Raw genomic sequence first — 17,330 nt, 5'->3', positions numbered from 1 at the left:
TCATCTTTGGCAGTCTGATTAATCACAGATAGTATCTTTATTTTTAATTTTTCATTCTTTTATCATATTCATGGCTTTAAATATTGATACCATATGTAATCTGACATCTCCATCTTATACCTTATTATCCAGACTTGAAATATTCAAGTACCTGTAATGCTAGACATCTCGTAATATTTATTTGAACTTGTCCAAAATTGAACCCCTGATGTTTTACTCAGACATGTTTCTTGCTGCTCTTCTGCATATCTTGTTAGTGGCTAATCCATCATTGCATTGCTCAGATCACAAATCTTGGAGTCATGCTTGCCTCCTTCTTTTTGTGTCTCATGCTTCATATCCAGGTACTTTCTCAAAACCTGTTCACTTTCAGAAGATATTTAGAACTCTACTACTTCTCTTCACATCTGTGGCTACCAACCTGGATAAGCTCTAATTATCTCTCTCCTGCTGCATTGCTGTTGCTTCTCCACTTTGTGTTTTCCCCTACATTTTGTTGTCAACACAGCCATCATGGCATCCTGTTAAATGTCAGGTGAATTGTGTCCCTCATCTGCTCAAAATCCTGCAGAAAGTTACATCTCTCTTAGAATAAAAGACAAAATTCCTGCACTGGGCAGTCAGGCCGTACACGATTTGCTTCTCCTCCTCACTTCTCCCATTCTTCTGACTGCATCTCTCCACTTCTCTGCCCCTTTCACATGGCTCCAACCACACTGGCTTCTGTGATGTTTCTTGCCTAGGTCACCTGAATACCCACCCTTGCTCCCTCATATCCATCAGATCTTATCTCATAGGTCACCTTCTCAGCTAGAATTTTCTTGACCACCTATTTAAAATTGCTACCCCATTCTCTGAAATATTTGTTATCTTCTTTCTTGCTTTATTTTTCTCCATCACATTTATCCCTTCCTAATATAGTACATACTTTTTCATTTGTTTATTGTCCTTCTCCTCTGCTAGTGTAAAAGCTTCGTGATAGCAGGGACGTTGTCTTTTGGTTCATGGCTATAGGCTCAGCATCTAAAATAGGACTTGCTAGTAGAGGCATGAAACGCATAGCGTAGACCTGGCATAAAATAAAATGATGAATGAAATTTTAGGAGTGCTATTTGGAAGGGAGTCCTTTTGTCCATTTTCATCTTTTCTTATTAAGATGCCATAACTTCTTATATTAGCAACATTACACTTTTGTTTTATGTTGCAGATATTTATTTTGTCATCAAAGATTTTTGCTTTGGAGCTTTAAGTTTATTTATTTCTGTCATTTCAATGTCTGGTTTACCTTGCTTGGAAAGCCTTTCCAGACTCAAAAGTTATTTAAAAATTTACTCGAATTTTCTTCTAGTACATTTAAAGTGTTATTCTTCATTTTAAGAAAAATACCTAAATTGATTTGCAATTTATCTTATTGTAAGAGGTGAGTAGTAGATCCAACATTACTTTTGCCTGAATATCTGGACGTTTGCCTCAAAGCCATTTACTAAACTTTCTACTCTTTTCCTACCAATTTTAAATGCCATATTTCTCCTGTACTAAATGTTCATGTATTTTATGTAATGCAAGAGACCTACTTGCTTTTCTGTTTTATTGATCTATGTACTTCCATGCTGTCATTTTAATTTCTTTGGCTAAATAGCACATTAGATTATCTGTCATTTATCCTGACTAATCTTAAATATCTGTTCTTTCATGCTTTCTCTGTATCTTTCACAAATAAAACCAAACATGAAAATGTCTTTCTCACCAACATTATGCTAATAGGTTATGCTTGTATGTTTAATATTATGTCTGCTAAACTAAGAAAATATATAAATTAATAGGCTATAAATAAAGTGACTTTTCTTTAAATTACTTTTTTGTTTTTGTCACATGTATTATAAAAACCCATCAGTTATGATTTGTTTTATGTAATATGAGATAATAGTTTAATTTTTGATTTTTTAGCATTTATGAGATTTATTATCATGCCATCTATAGTAGAATAAGATTTTATTTACTGATTTGTGCCAAATGGGTTTATACTGGTGTGTAATGTAAAAGAGGTGGAGTGAGCAGCGTTTGCTGTTTTGTTTTGGTTTTGTTTTGGAATTTTAGATCTAGTTAGTGGCTTTTCATTGTTTCTTGTTTGTCTGTATATTTTTGTTTCTTATGTACCTGGGTGCTTAATATTGTTTGGAGAATCTATGCTGTTTGACCTTCACAAGTTACTGCAACTTTTTGAGCCTTAGTTTTATCATTTGTAAACTGGAGTCAGTAATAGTGTTTTATTAATCCAGTTACTGTTGTAATTAAGTGAAATGATTTATGTAAAGTGTTTAGAATAGCATTTGACACAAATTAAATATTTAATGAATGTTAATTAGGGTTAATTATAACATGAATAAGTGCTCTAGTGTAATTTAAGGGAAAAGCAGCACCTAGCACTAAAATTATTTGAACTGATTCAGTGAAGTTGAGAGAAAAGGGTGAAAACAATTTCTCTTTTAATAATTTCTTATATCTGTGTTGCAAATGTTGTACCAGCAGAGTAAAAGCCTCGCCAGTGATAGAGGAGGCTTAGTTTTCAGAGAAAGTACACACAGTTTCACTACAAAGTAGGCCCTGAGAAATCTCAGTGTGTATTCAGATTAGCAGTTTGAGATAATAGGAATAATTTTTTTTTTTACTATTTATCAAGTTAATAATTATTTTGAGCATTCGAAAGTTATTTTTCCTCTTGCAAACGCAGCACATTTGTCTTTACAATTTTACGGTGGAAGAATGGCACTAGAAGAAACAGATACTGTCCACCTTCCCTTCTTTCCTCTTTCGCATCATGAATCCAAGCTCCGCTCGTTCATTGTAATGACTGGTTGATTCTAGATCCTCCTGACTCAGTGTTTTTCCTCTGCAGACCCACTCTGAGGAGAGACCGTTCCAATGTGAAGAATGTAAAGCTTTGTTCCGGACCCCATTTTCTTTGCAGAGACACCTGCTAATACATAACAGTAAGTCACGATTCAGGCAGTTGAGAATATAAGGAATTATCTCATACTTTGTTTTTATAACCTTTGAGAATGTAGACATCCCAGAGGTGTGCCTATAAGTATTTATATAATCTGACTTTAAACATAAGAAAGATCGAAAATTCTGCCTTTCACCTTTTTTCGCTTTATATTTGCTTTATTTTTCCACAGTAATATTAATTATTTCATGAGATATTTTATTTTCTATAATTTCTTCCCATTATTTAAAGTTTGTATATAAAAGCATTTTCCATATTCAGGAAGACATCTTTGAGTTTTGTTTTGACACATGATTTTGTTTCCTTTCAAATATAATGATTAAGAAAACATGTCAGACTCTAAAATATGCAGATATCTGCATCGTTTTATGAGCTCACAAACTCTTCAAGTTGTAAAGGATCAGAGTGCACATCTAATCTGACACCTTAATTTGAGGGGGATACAAAATACTGAGGCTCCAAAGCACCATGACATACTCAAGATTTCACAGCGCAAGGAGTAGCAAACAGGTCCCTGATAGGTGCTTTTCCTACTTACCACTGCCTGAGATTTCTTCTTTTGTCAGAGGCAATTTTTTTCTTTTGGATTAATTTTATACATACACACCATGAGGTGCGTTTCCTACTTGCTACTGTCTGAGATTTCTTCTTTTTGCAGTCACGTTCTTTTTCTTTCTGATTAAGTTTCATACATACGCACCATGAAAGTCTAATGCCTACACTCAGAGCTCTTTTTACAACACCACAGAATGTCCAGTTATATCACTAAAGGATATCCCTTCATTGAGAAGAACATGTTATTGCCCAGCTGAGTTTTAAAGTGGATTCTCTGTTTAGATGCTGAAGTAGCCAGAAACTTACTACAGTACTATATCTAAAATTAATGGAAAAATTGTGTACCATGGGTAATATTTACACTTCTTACTTTTAAGTTAATTAGCTTAATCAGTAGAAAATCCTCTATACACATGAAGTTCCTACTGCTGCTTAAACTTTTAATATTCCTGAGGAAAGAAAAAAATAATTAATTTTGACAGTTGGTTATACAGAGGCAGTATCTTGGAGAAATTTCCTCTGGTCAAGTGTTTAAAATGCCAAATAATAAAGATACTAAGATTTCTTAAAATAACTATTGAGTGGTAATGATTCTGATGAAATGCAATCTGCTTCCTGTAAAAAAAGGCAGTGTTATGCTCTCAGGTCATTCTGCATTCAGCTTACAGGTCTAAAGAAGTTATCAGCACAACTTACCATTTTTCTTATTAAAAAGAATTATGTGTTTAAAAATAAAAATTTGTTGTGCAATTGCAGGAATTTCTATTATAGTTCATTACCAGTTTGATTTAGAAAAATAACTGTTATGAGATGAATGAATGTTAGAATAGAGATTTGGACAAGTAAACCTCATTCATACTATTGAAATATGGCTAAATTTGACTTGATGCTTGAGAAATTTTGCTTGGGAATGATGAAATTTTATTTCTAATAACAGCAAGGAATTCTTAACAGAAGTAATCTACCACCTTTGCTTTCAGTTTTTTGGTTCTCATTCACTTGAGAAATAGGATTAAAGTGACTATGTGTAGACTGTGCTGTGGAGTATGTATTTAATATGATGTTGATCAGCACATTAATCACAGGCTTTATGAAGATGCATCGTGACATTTGGCCAGGAAAATCAACTTTGATAACTGAGTGAGTAAATGAGTTATTTTAGGGAAATAAAGTTAGACATCAGTTAGTGAAAAGAATGGGAAAACCAGAAATGGCTAAAATAGGGAGGAAAAAATACTACGTCTTATGCAATATGAAAATTAAAACCCATTTATTTAACTTTAAAATATGAAAGCTGTTGTTAGAAACTTACATCAGCTTTCTGGCTCAAAATGTGAAGAATAACTTGTAATGATTTTGGAAATTGTTGCTATTTCCCAATATGCTGAAAACCAAAAGGCAAGTTGCTGGCTAGCTTGTAGGTACTAAGATAGGGAAAAAATCTGATAAATTTAACACAAATAAATCTGCAATTAAAGTATGAAAGAAGGAAAGTAAGGACTACCTTGCTATAGCTTGATGAGATTTTGTACAGGGAACAACATTTTTATTCACTTGATAGTTTAATGAAAATGCTTTGATAGGAGCAATCTTAGAGGTTTTTTTAAAAAGATCTCTTTCAGTACCTGAATCGATTGATATTAACATTAATGTTTACAGTCTTTTATCAATTGATATTTCCTTATGCTATCACTGATTATACAACTTATACAAACAGAATGTTTAAATAAAACGGGGGGGGAGGAACCAAGATGGCCGAATAGGAACAGCTCCGGTCTACAGCTCCCAGCCTGAACGACGCAGAAGGTGGGTGATTTCTGCATTTCCATCTGAGCTTTGAAGAGAGCAGTGGTTCTCCTAGTACGCAGCTGGAGATTTGAGAACGGGCAGACTGCCTCCTCAAGTGGGTCCCTGACCCCTGACCCCCGAGCAGCCTAACTGGGAGGGACCCTCCAGCAGGGGCACACTGACACCTCACACTGCAGGGTACTCCAACAGACCTGCAGCTGAGGGTCCTGTCTGTTAGAAGGAAAACTAACAAACAGAAAGGACATCCACACCAAAAACCCATCTGTACATCACCATCATCAAAGACCAAAAGTAGATAAAACCACAAAGATGGGGAAAAAACAGAACAGAAAAACTGGAAACTCTAAAAAGCAGAGCGCCTCTCCTCCTCCAAAGGAACGCAGCTCCTCACCAGCAACGGAACAAAGCAGGATGGAGAATGACTTTGACGAGCTGAGAGAAGAAGGCTTCAGACAGTCAAATTACTCTGAGCTACGGGAGGGCATTCAAACCAAAGGCAAAGAAGTTGAAAACTTTGAAAAAAATTTAGAAGAATGTATAACTAGAATAACCAATACAGAGAAGTGCTTAAAGGAGCTGATGGAGCTGAAAACCAAGGCTCGAGAACTACGTGAAGAATGCAGAAGCCTCAGGAGCCGATGCGATCAACTGGAAGAAAGGGTATCAGCAATGGAAGATGAAATGAATGAAATGAAGCGAGAAGAGAAGTTTAGAGAAAAAAGAATAAAAAGAAATGAGCAAAGCCTCCGAGAAATATGGAAAAATTTAAAAATTTAAAAAGAAGGAAAAAATGTTAAGGGCAGCCAGAGAGAAAGGTCGGGTTACCCTCAAAGGGAAGCCCATCAGACTAACAGCGGATCTCTCGGCAGAAACCCTACAAGCCAGAAGAGAGTGGGGGCCAATATTCAACATTCCTAAAAAAAAGAATTTTCAACCCAGAATTTCATATCCAGCCAAACTAAGCTTCATAAGTGAAGGAGAAATAAAATACTTTACAGACAAGCAAATGCTGAGAGATTTTGTCACCACCAGGCCTGCCCTAAAATAGCTCCTGAAGGAAGCGCTAAACATGGAAAGGAACAACCGGTACCAGCCGCTGCAAAATCATGCCAAAATGTAAAGACCATTGAGACTAGGAAGAAACTACATCAACTAACGAGCAAAATAACCAGCTAACATCATAATGACAGGATCAAATTCACACATAACAATATTAGCTTTAAATGTAAATGGACTAAATGCTCCAATTAAAAGACACAGACTGGCAAATTGGATAAAGAGTCAAGACCCATCAGTGTGCTGTATTCAGGAAACCCATCTCACGTGCAGAGACACACATAGGCTCAAAATAAAAGGATGGAGGAAGATCTACCAAGCAAATGGAAAACAAAAAAAGGCAGGGGTTGCAATCCTAGTCTCTGATAAAACAGACTTTAAACCAACAAAGATCAAAAGAGACAAAGAAGGCCATTACATAATGGTGAAGGGATCAATTCAACAAGAAGAGCTAACTATCCTAAATATATATGCACCCAATACAGGAGCACCCAGATTCATAAAGCAAGTCCTGAGTGACCTACAAAGAGACTTAGACTCCCACACATTAATAATGGGAGACTTTAACACCCCACTGTCAACATTAGACAGATCAACGAGACAGAAAGTCAACAAGGATACCCAGGAATTGAACTCAGCTCTGCACCAAGTGGACCTAGTAGACATCTACAGAACTCTCCACCCCAAATCAACAGAATATACACTTTTTTCAGCACCACACCACACCTATTCCAAAATTGACCACATAGTTGGAAGTAAAGCTCTCCTCAGCAAATGTAAAAGAACAGAAATTATAACAAACTATCTCTCAGACCACAGTGCAATCAAACTAGAACTCAGGATTAAGAATCTCACTCAAAACCGCTAAACTACATGGAAACTGAACAACGTGCTCCTGAATGACTACTGGGTACATAACGAAATGAAGGCAGAAATAAAGATGTTCTTTGAAACCAACGAGAACAAAGACACGACATACCAGAATCTCTGGGACGCAATCAAAGCAGTGTGTAGAGGGAAATTTATAGCACTAAATGCCCACAAGAGAAAGCAGGAAAGATCCAAAATTGACACCCTAACATCACAATTAAAAGAACTAGAAAAGCAAGAGCAAACACATTCAAAAGCTAGCAGAAGACAAGAAATAACTAAAATCAGAGCAGAACTGAAGGAAATAGAGACACAAAAAACCCTTCAAAAAATTAATGAATCCAGGAGCTGGTTTTTTGAAAGGATCAACAAAATTAATAGACTGCTAGCAAGACTAATAAAGAAAAAAAGAAGAATCAAATAGACACAATAAAAAATGATAAAGGGGATATCACCACGGACCTCACAGAAATACAAACTACCATCAGAGAATACTACAAACACCTCTACGCAAATAAACTAGAAAATGTAGAAGGAATGGATAAATTCCTGGACACATACACTCTCCCAAGACTAAACCAGGAAGAAGTTGAATCTCTGAATAGACCAATAACAGGATCTGAAATTGTGGCAATAATCAATAGTTTACCAACCAAAAGGAGTCCAGGACCAGGTGGATTCACAGCCGAATTCTACCAGAGGTACAAGGAGGAACTGGTACCATTCCTTCTGAAACTATTCCAGTCAATAGAAAAAGAGGGAATCCTCCCTAACTCATTTTATGAGGCCAGCATCATTCTGATACCAAAGCCAGGCAGAGACACAACCAAAAAAGAGAATTTTAGACCAATATCCTTGATGAACATTGATGCAAAAATCCTCAATAAAATACTGGCAAACTGATTCCAGCAGCACATCAAAGAGCTTATCCACCATGATCAAGTGGGCTTCATCCCTGGGATGCAAGGCTGGTTCAATATACGCAAATCAATAAATGTAATCCAGCGTATAAACAGGGCCAAAGGCAAAAACCACATGATTATCTCAATAGATGCAGAAAAGGCCTTTGACAAAATTCAACAACCCTTCATGCTAAAAACTCTCAATAAATTAGTTATTGATGGGACATATTTCAAAATAATAAGAGCTATCTATGACATACCCACAGCCAATATCATACTGAATGGGCAAAAACTGGAAGCATTCCCTTTGAAAACTGGCACAAGACAGAGATGCCCTCTTTCACCACTCCTATTCAACATAGTGTTGGAAGTTCTGGCCAGGGCAATTAGGCAGGAGAAGGAAATAAAGGGTATTCAATTAGGAAAAGAGGAAGTCAAATTGTCCCTGTTTGCAGATGACATGATTGTATATCTAGAAAACCCCATTGTCTCAGCCCAAAATCTCCTTAAGCTGATAAGCAACTTCAACAAAGTCTCAGGATACAAAATCAATGTGCAAAAATCGCAAGCATTCCTATACACCAACAACAGACAAACAGAGAGCCAAATCATGAGTGAACTCCCATTCACAATTGCTTCAAAGAGAATAAAATACCTAGGAATCCAACTTACAAGGGATGTGAAGGACCTCTTCAAGGAGAACTACAAACCGCTGCTCAATGAAATAAAAGAGGATACAAACAAATGGAAGAACATTCCATGCTCATGGGTAGGAAGAATCAATATCGTGAAAATGGCCATACTGCCCAAGGTAATTTACAGATTCAATGCCATGCCCATCAAGCTACCAATGCCTTTCTTCACAGAATTGGAAAAAACTCCTTTAAAGTTCATATGGAACCAAAAAAGAGCCCGCATCGCCAAGTCAATCCTAAGCCAAAATAACAAAGCTGGAGGCATCACACTACCTGACTTCAAACTATACTACAAGGCTACAGTAACCAAAAGAGCATGCTACTGGTACCAAAACAGAGATATAGATCAATGGAACACAACAGAGCCCTCAGAAATAACGCCGCATATCTACAACTATGTGATCTTTGACAAACCTGAGAAAAACAAGCAATGGGGGAAGGATTCCCTATTTAATAAATGGTGCTGGGAAAACTGGCTAGCCATATGTAGAAAGCTGAAACTGGATCCCTTCCTTACACCTTATACAAAAATCAATTCAAGATGGATTAAACACTTAAACGTTAGACCTAAAACCATAAAAACCCTAGAAGAAAACCTAGGCATTACCATTCATGACATAGGCATGGGCAAGGACTTCATGTCTAAAACACCAAAAGCAATGGCAACAAAAGACAAAATTGACAAATGGGATCTAATTAAACTAAAGAGCTTCTGCACAGCAAAAGAAACTACCATCAGAGTGAACAGGCAACCTACAAAATGGGAGAAAATTTTCACAACCTACTCATCTGACAAAGGGCTAATATCCAGAATCTACAACGAACTCCAACAAATTTACAAGAAAAAAACAAACAACCCCATCAAAAAGTGGGTGAAGGACATGAACAGACACTTCTCAAAAGAAGACATTTATGCAGCCAAAAAACACATGAAAAAATGCTCACCATCACTGGCCATCAGAGAAATGCAAATCAAAACCACAATGAGATACCATCTCACACCAGTTAGAATGGCAATCATTAAAAAGTCAGGAAACAACAGGTGCTGGAGAGGATGTGGAGAAATAGGAACACTTTTACACTGTTGGTGGGACTGTAAACTAGTTCAACCATTGTGGAAGTCAGTGTGGCGATTCCTCAGGGATCTAGAACTAGAAATACCATTTGACTCAGCCATCCCATTACTGGGTATATACCCAAAGGACTATAAATCATGCTGCTATAAAGACACATGCACATGTATGTTTATTGTGGCATTATTCACAATAGCAAAGACTTGGAACCAACCCAGATGTCCAACAATGATAGACTGAATTAAGAAAATGTGGCACATATACACCATGGAATACTATGCAGCCATAAAAAATGATGAGTCCATGTCCTTTGTAGGGACATGGATGAAATTGGAAATCATCATTCTCAGTAAACTATTGCAAGAACAAAAAACCAAACACCGCATATTCTCACTCATAGGTGAGAATTGAACAATGAGATCACATGAACACAGGAAGGGGAACATCACACTCTGGGGATTCTGGTGGGGTGGGGGGAGGGGGGAGGGATAGCATTGGGAGATATACCTAATGCTAGATGACAAGTTAGTGGGTGCAGCACACCAGCATGGCACATGTATATGTATGTAACTAACCTGCACAATGTGCACATGTACCCTAAAACTTAAAGTATAATAATAAAAAATAAATAAATAAATAAATAAATAAATAAATAAAACAGAAAGTATAAAGTAGTGTATAAGAATAATACTCTGCAACAAAAACACACAAAAAACCAAGCTCTCAGAATCCACATAGTTCATGCATTGTATGGACGTGACTTTGTTTCAGACATTAAATTTCAAAAGGACTCTAAGAGACTTTAAGTTAGAGAGGGATAATTCTATTTAGAAAGACAAAGATAAGGTAATTTTTCTTTTCCTTTTCTCCTTCTTTTTGTCTCTCCCTCCCTTCCTTCCTTTCTTCCTTCGTTTCATGTGAAGAAATAATAGAGTCTTCATATTTCTAAATTTAGTGCTAGTTATGATGGAAGGAATTTAGAAGAGCTTGGCTAAAATTGAGATAATCTCTTATTTAGATATAGAAATTTAATTATTCTTAATTTTGCCTTGTTATCAATATGACATGGGAATCTATGCTAATATGATTGTTTTCTAAAAAGGGAAATTATATTCAAATACTAGTCTGTCTTATTTATATAGTCACATACTACATACATTTTATACTGTATTGTTATTAAACATTGTGTTCTCATTGCACACATTCATTGCTGAAATTGTATTTAAAATGGCCACTAAAACTTAGGCCTATGTGTTAAGAAGAACTATAATAATGGCATTATATGAAAGTTAGAAAGTACTATAAGATTTCTATATATGTTTTCTGAGGTTGTTTTCCCCTCAGCCCCAGGCTGGATAATGAGAAGTAAGTGAAATACCCAGGGTGGCTAATAGTCTGCATCCTGCTATCCCAATTTAATTCCTCTCTGAAAGACCCCCATCCCTCAAAGCCTTGGAGACTTTTTATAACTGCCCAAGGGCTGAATCAGGGAGCCTCCAGTCCAGGAAGCAGGGGCATTGCAACTTTCCCTCTCCCAGAATGGGAGGGCCTGAGCTCTGATGCACATCCTCTGCCCTCAGAGGCTTTCCTCCTCACTCTCTACGTACAATCCAGTTCTGCCTATTATCTATTCACAGGAGGTTATAGGGACAGTGGTGGGATTTGAGGGGACTTTGGGAGGGGCCCAAAGGCAACTCACCTTGCTTGACAGAGGTCTTGTGTCACTGGAGTCTATTTACCTCAAATCCCAGCCCCCGCTGTAGAAGTACATACTTTTAAAAAATGTTCATGGTAACTTTGAGAATTTTGCTAATTCAGTCCCCACATTTTCCAGTTGAGAAGACTGAAGATGTAAGATGAAAGGACTTCTGCCTGGTCACACAGTGAATTAGCAAATAATGGAACTGGAATTTGTTGTAAAAAATAAAAAGTTAACATTCTTAGAGCTACAAAGCCAACATTTTGGAGAAAGCAACTAAGTCTGGCATACATGGGAGGAAATTAATAGGACCCTGCTATTGCTTCTTAAATGTTTCTGTTTGTTTCTAAGGTGAGAGGACTTTCAAGTGCCATCACTGCGATGCTACCTTTAAGAGGAAGGATACATTAAATGTTCATGTCCAGGTGGTTCATGAAAGACACAAGAAGTATAGGTGTGAGCTATGTAATAAGGCCTTTGTTACACCTTCAGTGCTTAGAAGTCATAAGAAAGTAAGTGGAAGTCTTCTGTTAGTTTGAACAGATTATGTGTTTAAGCAGTATGGGTATATATGTTAGCTAACGTGATAATTATATATTAATCTATCAAAATATTTACTCAAAATGACAAATGCATGATTTATATCAGCTCTTCAGACAATGTTCACTTTCTTCATCTTTCAGGATAGACCTATTTTTTTCCATGAATGAGAACCTGAGTTAGATGTAGACTCTTCATAACCCATAGCTTTGCTGATAGGTGGCTTCTAAAAAGTACTCAATGAGCAGGAGCTTATCAATTTTTATATATTTTTGAATTAATGTAGGCTGTTTCTTTCTAAGAAATATGAGTAGTACTTTAATAATTTTATATTTCAAAGTGAATTCTTATGTTTATTGGCAAGTTAATAGACTGAGCCCTTTTGTTATTGGGATAGGCTTTGATCTTTACCTCTCTAGAGCATAGGGAAGTTTCTGGTACAGAATGGGGACTCGATAAATACTTGCTTAACTCAAAGAAAATGTTCATATAGTGAATTGGAGATTTTTTTGTGTGTGTGTCTTATGCTACTTGGGTCATTACCTCAAGGGAATCAAGTTTATTTTTTACGTGCTCAATAATGCGTTTTAAAGTATATATTTTAAATAGTAAAATTTGTATTGTAACAAATACACTTAAAGGTTTTAATGTTGACTTTTTTCCTTATTTTGGAGACAGAGTCTCACTCTGTTGCCCAGGCTGTAGTGCAGTGGTGTCATCATAGCTTACTGTATCCTTGAACACCTGGGCTCAAGTGATCCTCCTGTTGAAACCTCCCGAGTAGCTGAGACTAGTCATGTCTCACCATGCCCAGCTAATTTTTTAAAATTTTTGTAGAGATAGGGTCTTGATATGTTGCCCAGGATGGTCTTGAACTCCTGGGCTCAAGCTATCCTCCTCTGAAAGTGCTGGAATTACAGGCATGAGACACTGCACTCAGGCAGTGTTAACTTTAGAAGTAACCATGAAGTATGGTAGTTTTCTGCCATTAGTATGTGATACTGAATGAATGTGAAGAAATAACTCCTGTTTCAGTATCTATCCATCTTATCTGTCCTTAATACAACTGTTTCAAAAGGATTGAATTGAGTAACTTTCTTTTCCTGTATTTTTTTAATATTTAATTTTTATGGGTACATAGTAGATATAGTTATATACAGGAGATATTATATATATATATAAAATATATTTTGTTTGTTTGTTTGTTTGTTTGTTTGAGTCAGAGTCTCACTCTGTCACCCAGGCTGGAGTGCAGTGGTGCCATCTCGGCTCTCCGCTCTCCGCAACCTGTGCCTCCTGGGTTCAAGCAATTCTTGAGCCTCAAACTCCCGAGTAGCTGGGATTATAGGTGCCTGCTACCACGCCTGGCTAATTTTTTGCATTTTTAGTAGAATGGAGTTTCACCATGCTGGCCAGGCTGGCCTTGAACTCTTGACCTCAAGTGATGTGCCCGCCTTGGGTTCCCAAAGTTCTGGGATTATAGGCATAAGTCACTGTGCCCAGCCTGAGATATTGTATTTTGATACAGGTATTCAGTGTATAATAATCACATCTAGGGTGTATGGGTTCCTGTATTTTTAATGCTGAGTAATAATGATATTATCTGGTTTTTTTTAGCTCTCTGAATAAACTAGTCTTTCAACTTTCTTTGCTTGAATTACTTTTTGCATGAATTTAACACATTTTTTGTTGACTTTCAATAAATAAAGGAAAAGTATAGTGAGCTTTCAAGAGAGATTACTTTGTCTGCAATAATAGTCACACAGTATATTCGTAGTGTGTTGCTCTTTTTAATCTCATAAATTTATTCAGTATTCTTAAAGTGAGCTGTTTCCATGCTTTCTTGTTCATATTTAAGGTAGTTTAGTATTATACCTTTAATGTCTTTTGAAACTAGCTAACCAAAATTGGAACCTAATAATAGATATATTTTTGAGTTAAATGAAAGGAATATTTTAATGTTTTTCATTAATATAACCCTAATATCCTTTAGTTTGGAACTTCTTCAGTTTGGAACCAATGGCAGTCATATAAATGAACAATGAAATACATAGCAGCAAAAGAAATGCTGTGATTTTATAAATAAATTACAAATAAATTAGTAATTACCTGTTTGGAATAATTCAGTGCTATAACAATAGCTATGTATATATAATTTCTAAACAATAGTGAAATACAAATTGGCGTATTTTGCCCCTTCTGTCAGGGAATGGAAAGAAGAGAGGTCTGTTATAAGTTAAAATGTTATATATTTTACTTTAGATTGAACCATAATGTGGACCTGGGGAGTAAAGGCTCTTACTGAAATGTAAAGATAAATAACTATTTTGTATATCAGCTTGTAGTAAAAATGGAAAGTTAAGTGCTTGCCAAATACAAAATCCAGGAGTTGCTTGTTTTACACAGTGTTGTTGGCTAGCATGGTAGTTGATTCAATTGTGTTTTTCAAACTTGAGTATAATATAAATTGTTTCAAGGAAAAAAAATCAAAAGACACTGATACTGACTAAGGTCTTTAGTTTATAGCTCTTTAAAAATTATAAATATGATAGTACATATCCAAATACACATTTTAATACAAAATGCAAATTCACAAATTAAATAATAAGGCTGCAAAGTCAATTACGTTAATGTTAACAACTTAATATGGAAGATGAAAATGTTTTGCCATGGTGATGGTTCTTTGATGTTGTCAGGTGATGAGGTAATTGCCCCACCCCTTTTTCTCTATGACAGCCAGTGTTCTCTTCTGAGAAATGTCATTTAAAAAAACCTTTTTCTATTCTTTTTTCATTAGTCTATGTCAGTTCAAATACCACTTGTCAGTAATTTGTTCTTAACAACAAAGGCAAACACAGGCCCTGGAAGCTCTGTTTTGTGATTATAACCTAGATGATTGTAACCTAGATGATAAAATTAATACTTTTATTAATTTTTAGGTTACATTGAAAAAAAATTCTAAAAGTAGTCTTAGAGAGGATGTGTACATACCTGAAGGAATTGCTTTCACCTCCCTTTTTCTCCAATCTTTTAAGTTTGAGAAACACTGGGACTTGAGAAATAACTCTGACCCTTCATTTATTGGAATTATCTGTTTTTATGTTGGGAGCAAAACTGGTCTCCTAATGAGACTGTAGGGCCAGTTTAAAATGCTCTGTCTCCCTCCTCTTTTGGGGAGGTGTCACTCTTTTCTCTTTGAACTCTCCAGCATTTATCGAAACTTGCTTTTAACTGTACTTATTCACCTTTCCTCATGTGATTGTTTATGCCTAGATTAAAGGCATGTTGAGGGCAGAAATACGCTTTCAAATTGACTGCTCAGTTACCACCTGCTGATTTTAAAGGTCAAATCAGATTTATATTCCTTTTTGCTTTGCAGTAAAACCAGTCTAGTCAAACATCATAACACAAGTAATAGATGACTTTATTAAGATTAATTCTGTCCTCAAGAGTTAAATATACACAAAGAATGTGAAAAATGCTTCAAATGAAGTGTTTCTTGGCAGCTGGGAAGGGTAGCTATAGCCCTATTTTGATTATGTGGTTTTGCTAGAATATACTGGTTTGTATAATTTAATCATTTTTAGTTGGGGCTCCATGAGGGCTTAAAAAAGTAAACTGCAGAATGATTTTGAAATTCACACTAATGCATGATTCTAAGGCACTTTTTTTGAGCCAGTGGGAATATCCATCATAAATTGCTTAACATCTCATTGTGAAATTAAATCATTTTAATGAAATGTAATCTTACAAAATAAGGATTTACTATTGTCAGAGGCATTTAATCATCTTTACCTAATTCTTTGTATTTATCCTTAGCCTTTTTATCCCTTTCCTTTTAGACACATACAGGAGAAAAGGAGAAAATCTGCCCATATTGTGGCCAGAAATTTGCCAGCAGTGGTACACTCAGAGTTCATATCCGGAGCCACACAGGTATGGAGATTGTAATTAGACTAGTGAAAAAAACACTTAGAGAAATCACATGCTTCCAAGACAGGAAATATTGTAATAATACAAATATCTTCCAGATTAAGAATTAATCTTGGCTGTTTTCTCTCTCTTAAAGCATTGTACAATCCAGTTTTTTCATCTAGAAGAATTTGGAATGAGTATATTTTCTTAAACTAAGTAAAACTTCTTAAGTGGAAATAATGTTTTTAATGTTTGGTTGTGATATAACTGTGATTAACTTCTATATGATTCTAATGGATGGAATTAGAGAATAACAGTTTTACTTTTTATAGATAGTTAAGGGCATCAACTTGATTTATAATCCCTCCTGTAACCCATGTCAAATGTGGCCTTTTTACCTTGGAATGTTGCTTGAATGCTGTAGGATTTTATTGGATACCAGGGTGGGTGATGTGAATGTAATATCTGTTATGCCACAGATTGCTTCCTAAAGGTCCCCTTCTTTTCTTACCACTTCCTGTGTAATTTCTCCAATGAAAGAAAGCTGTGCCCTAGTGAAGGGTGAATGAACAACTAAATATACTTGAAAGAACGTTGTCTGGATTCTACCTATCACATAGATAAGCCCTTGAAAAAGACTTGAAAGGATACTGTTAATATTGATAACCAGATGATTTTACATTAGTCTGAAAACTTTTTTCAGTACCTAGACTCTAATTACATGGATAACTATGTGACTGGATTATACAGCTGAAGCTTCCTCTTCAAGGGCCATAGTATATGACTTTCTTTACCTTTGTATCCCCAGTACCTAGCTCAATGTCTAGCATAATAACTGTATTGTCAATGGAGAAATGTTAAAGTAGGCCAAAGAATCAATACAGTGAATATTAGATATAGGTGGAGGAAGGGACACCCTTGGAGCATAATTTTTAATTTTCTGACTAAAACTTAAAGACATATGGTCAGCTTAGTATTTGTTATCTTAGAATAGGTACTTAAATACTTTTAAATGAAACACATAACCAAGAACAGATAGCTGTGGAATAATGGGTGCTCTAAAGAAGAAAAGGAAGATTTTTCTTAATTAGAAGTCATCTAGAGAAAGTGAGGCTTTTGGGATCAAGTGTTGCAGAAGCAGAGAGCCCCAAAACGAAAAGCAGAGGGCAGCACATGGGAATGAGAAGCAGAGAACCATGTTGAGGGCAG

At 35.9% G+C, this 17,330-nt stretch overlaps 1 protein-coding gene across 6 annotated transcripts in view; it reads left to right on the top strand.

Moving 5' to 3' along the window:
- The window catches only part of PRDM5 (PR/SET domain 5), a 230,495-nt gene that overhangs the window by 133,985 nt on the left and 79,180 nt on the right, over nt 1-17,330 (top strand). For all 6 annotated transcript variants that reach the window (XM_055385798.2, XM_019026066.4, XM_055385797.2 and 3 more), the window contains 3 exons: nt 2,897-2,990; nt 12,018-12,178; nt 16,049-16,142. In XM_055385798.2, coding sequence (XP_055241773.1) covers nt 2,897-2,990; nt 12,018-12,178; nt 16,049-16,142 — 349 coding nt within the window. The remainder of the gene's footprint in view (nt 1-2,896; nt 2,991-12,017; nt 12,179-16,048; nt 16,143-17,330) is intronic.

The sequence above is a fragment of the Gorilla gorilla genome, chromosome 3 (assembly GCF_029281585.2).
Source record: "Gorilla gorilla gorilla isolate KB3781 chromosome 3, NHGRI_mGorGor1-v2.1_pri, whole genome shotgun sequence".
NCBI classification, from domain to species: domain Eukaryota; kingdom Metazoa; phylum Chordata; class Mammalia; order Primates; family Hominidae; genus Gorilla; species Gorilla gorilla.
The sequence above is the reverse complement of the archived record's forward strand: the minus strand, read 5'-3'. Positions and strand labels throughout refer to the sequence as shown.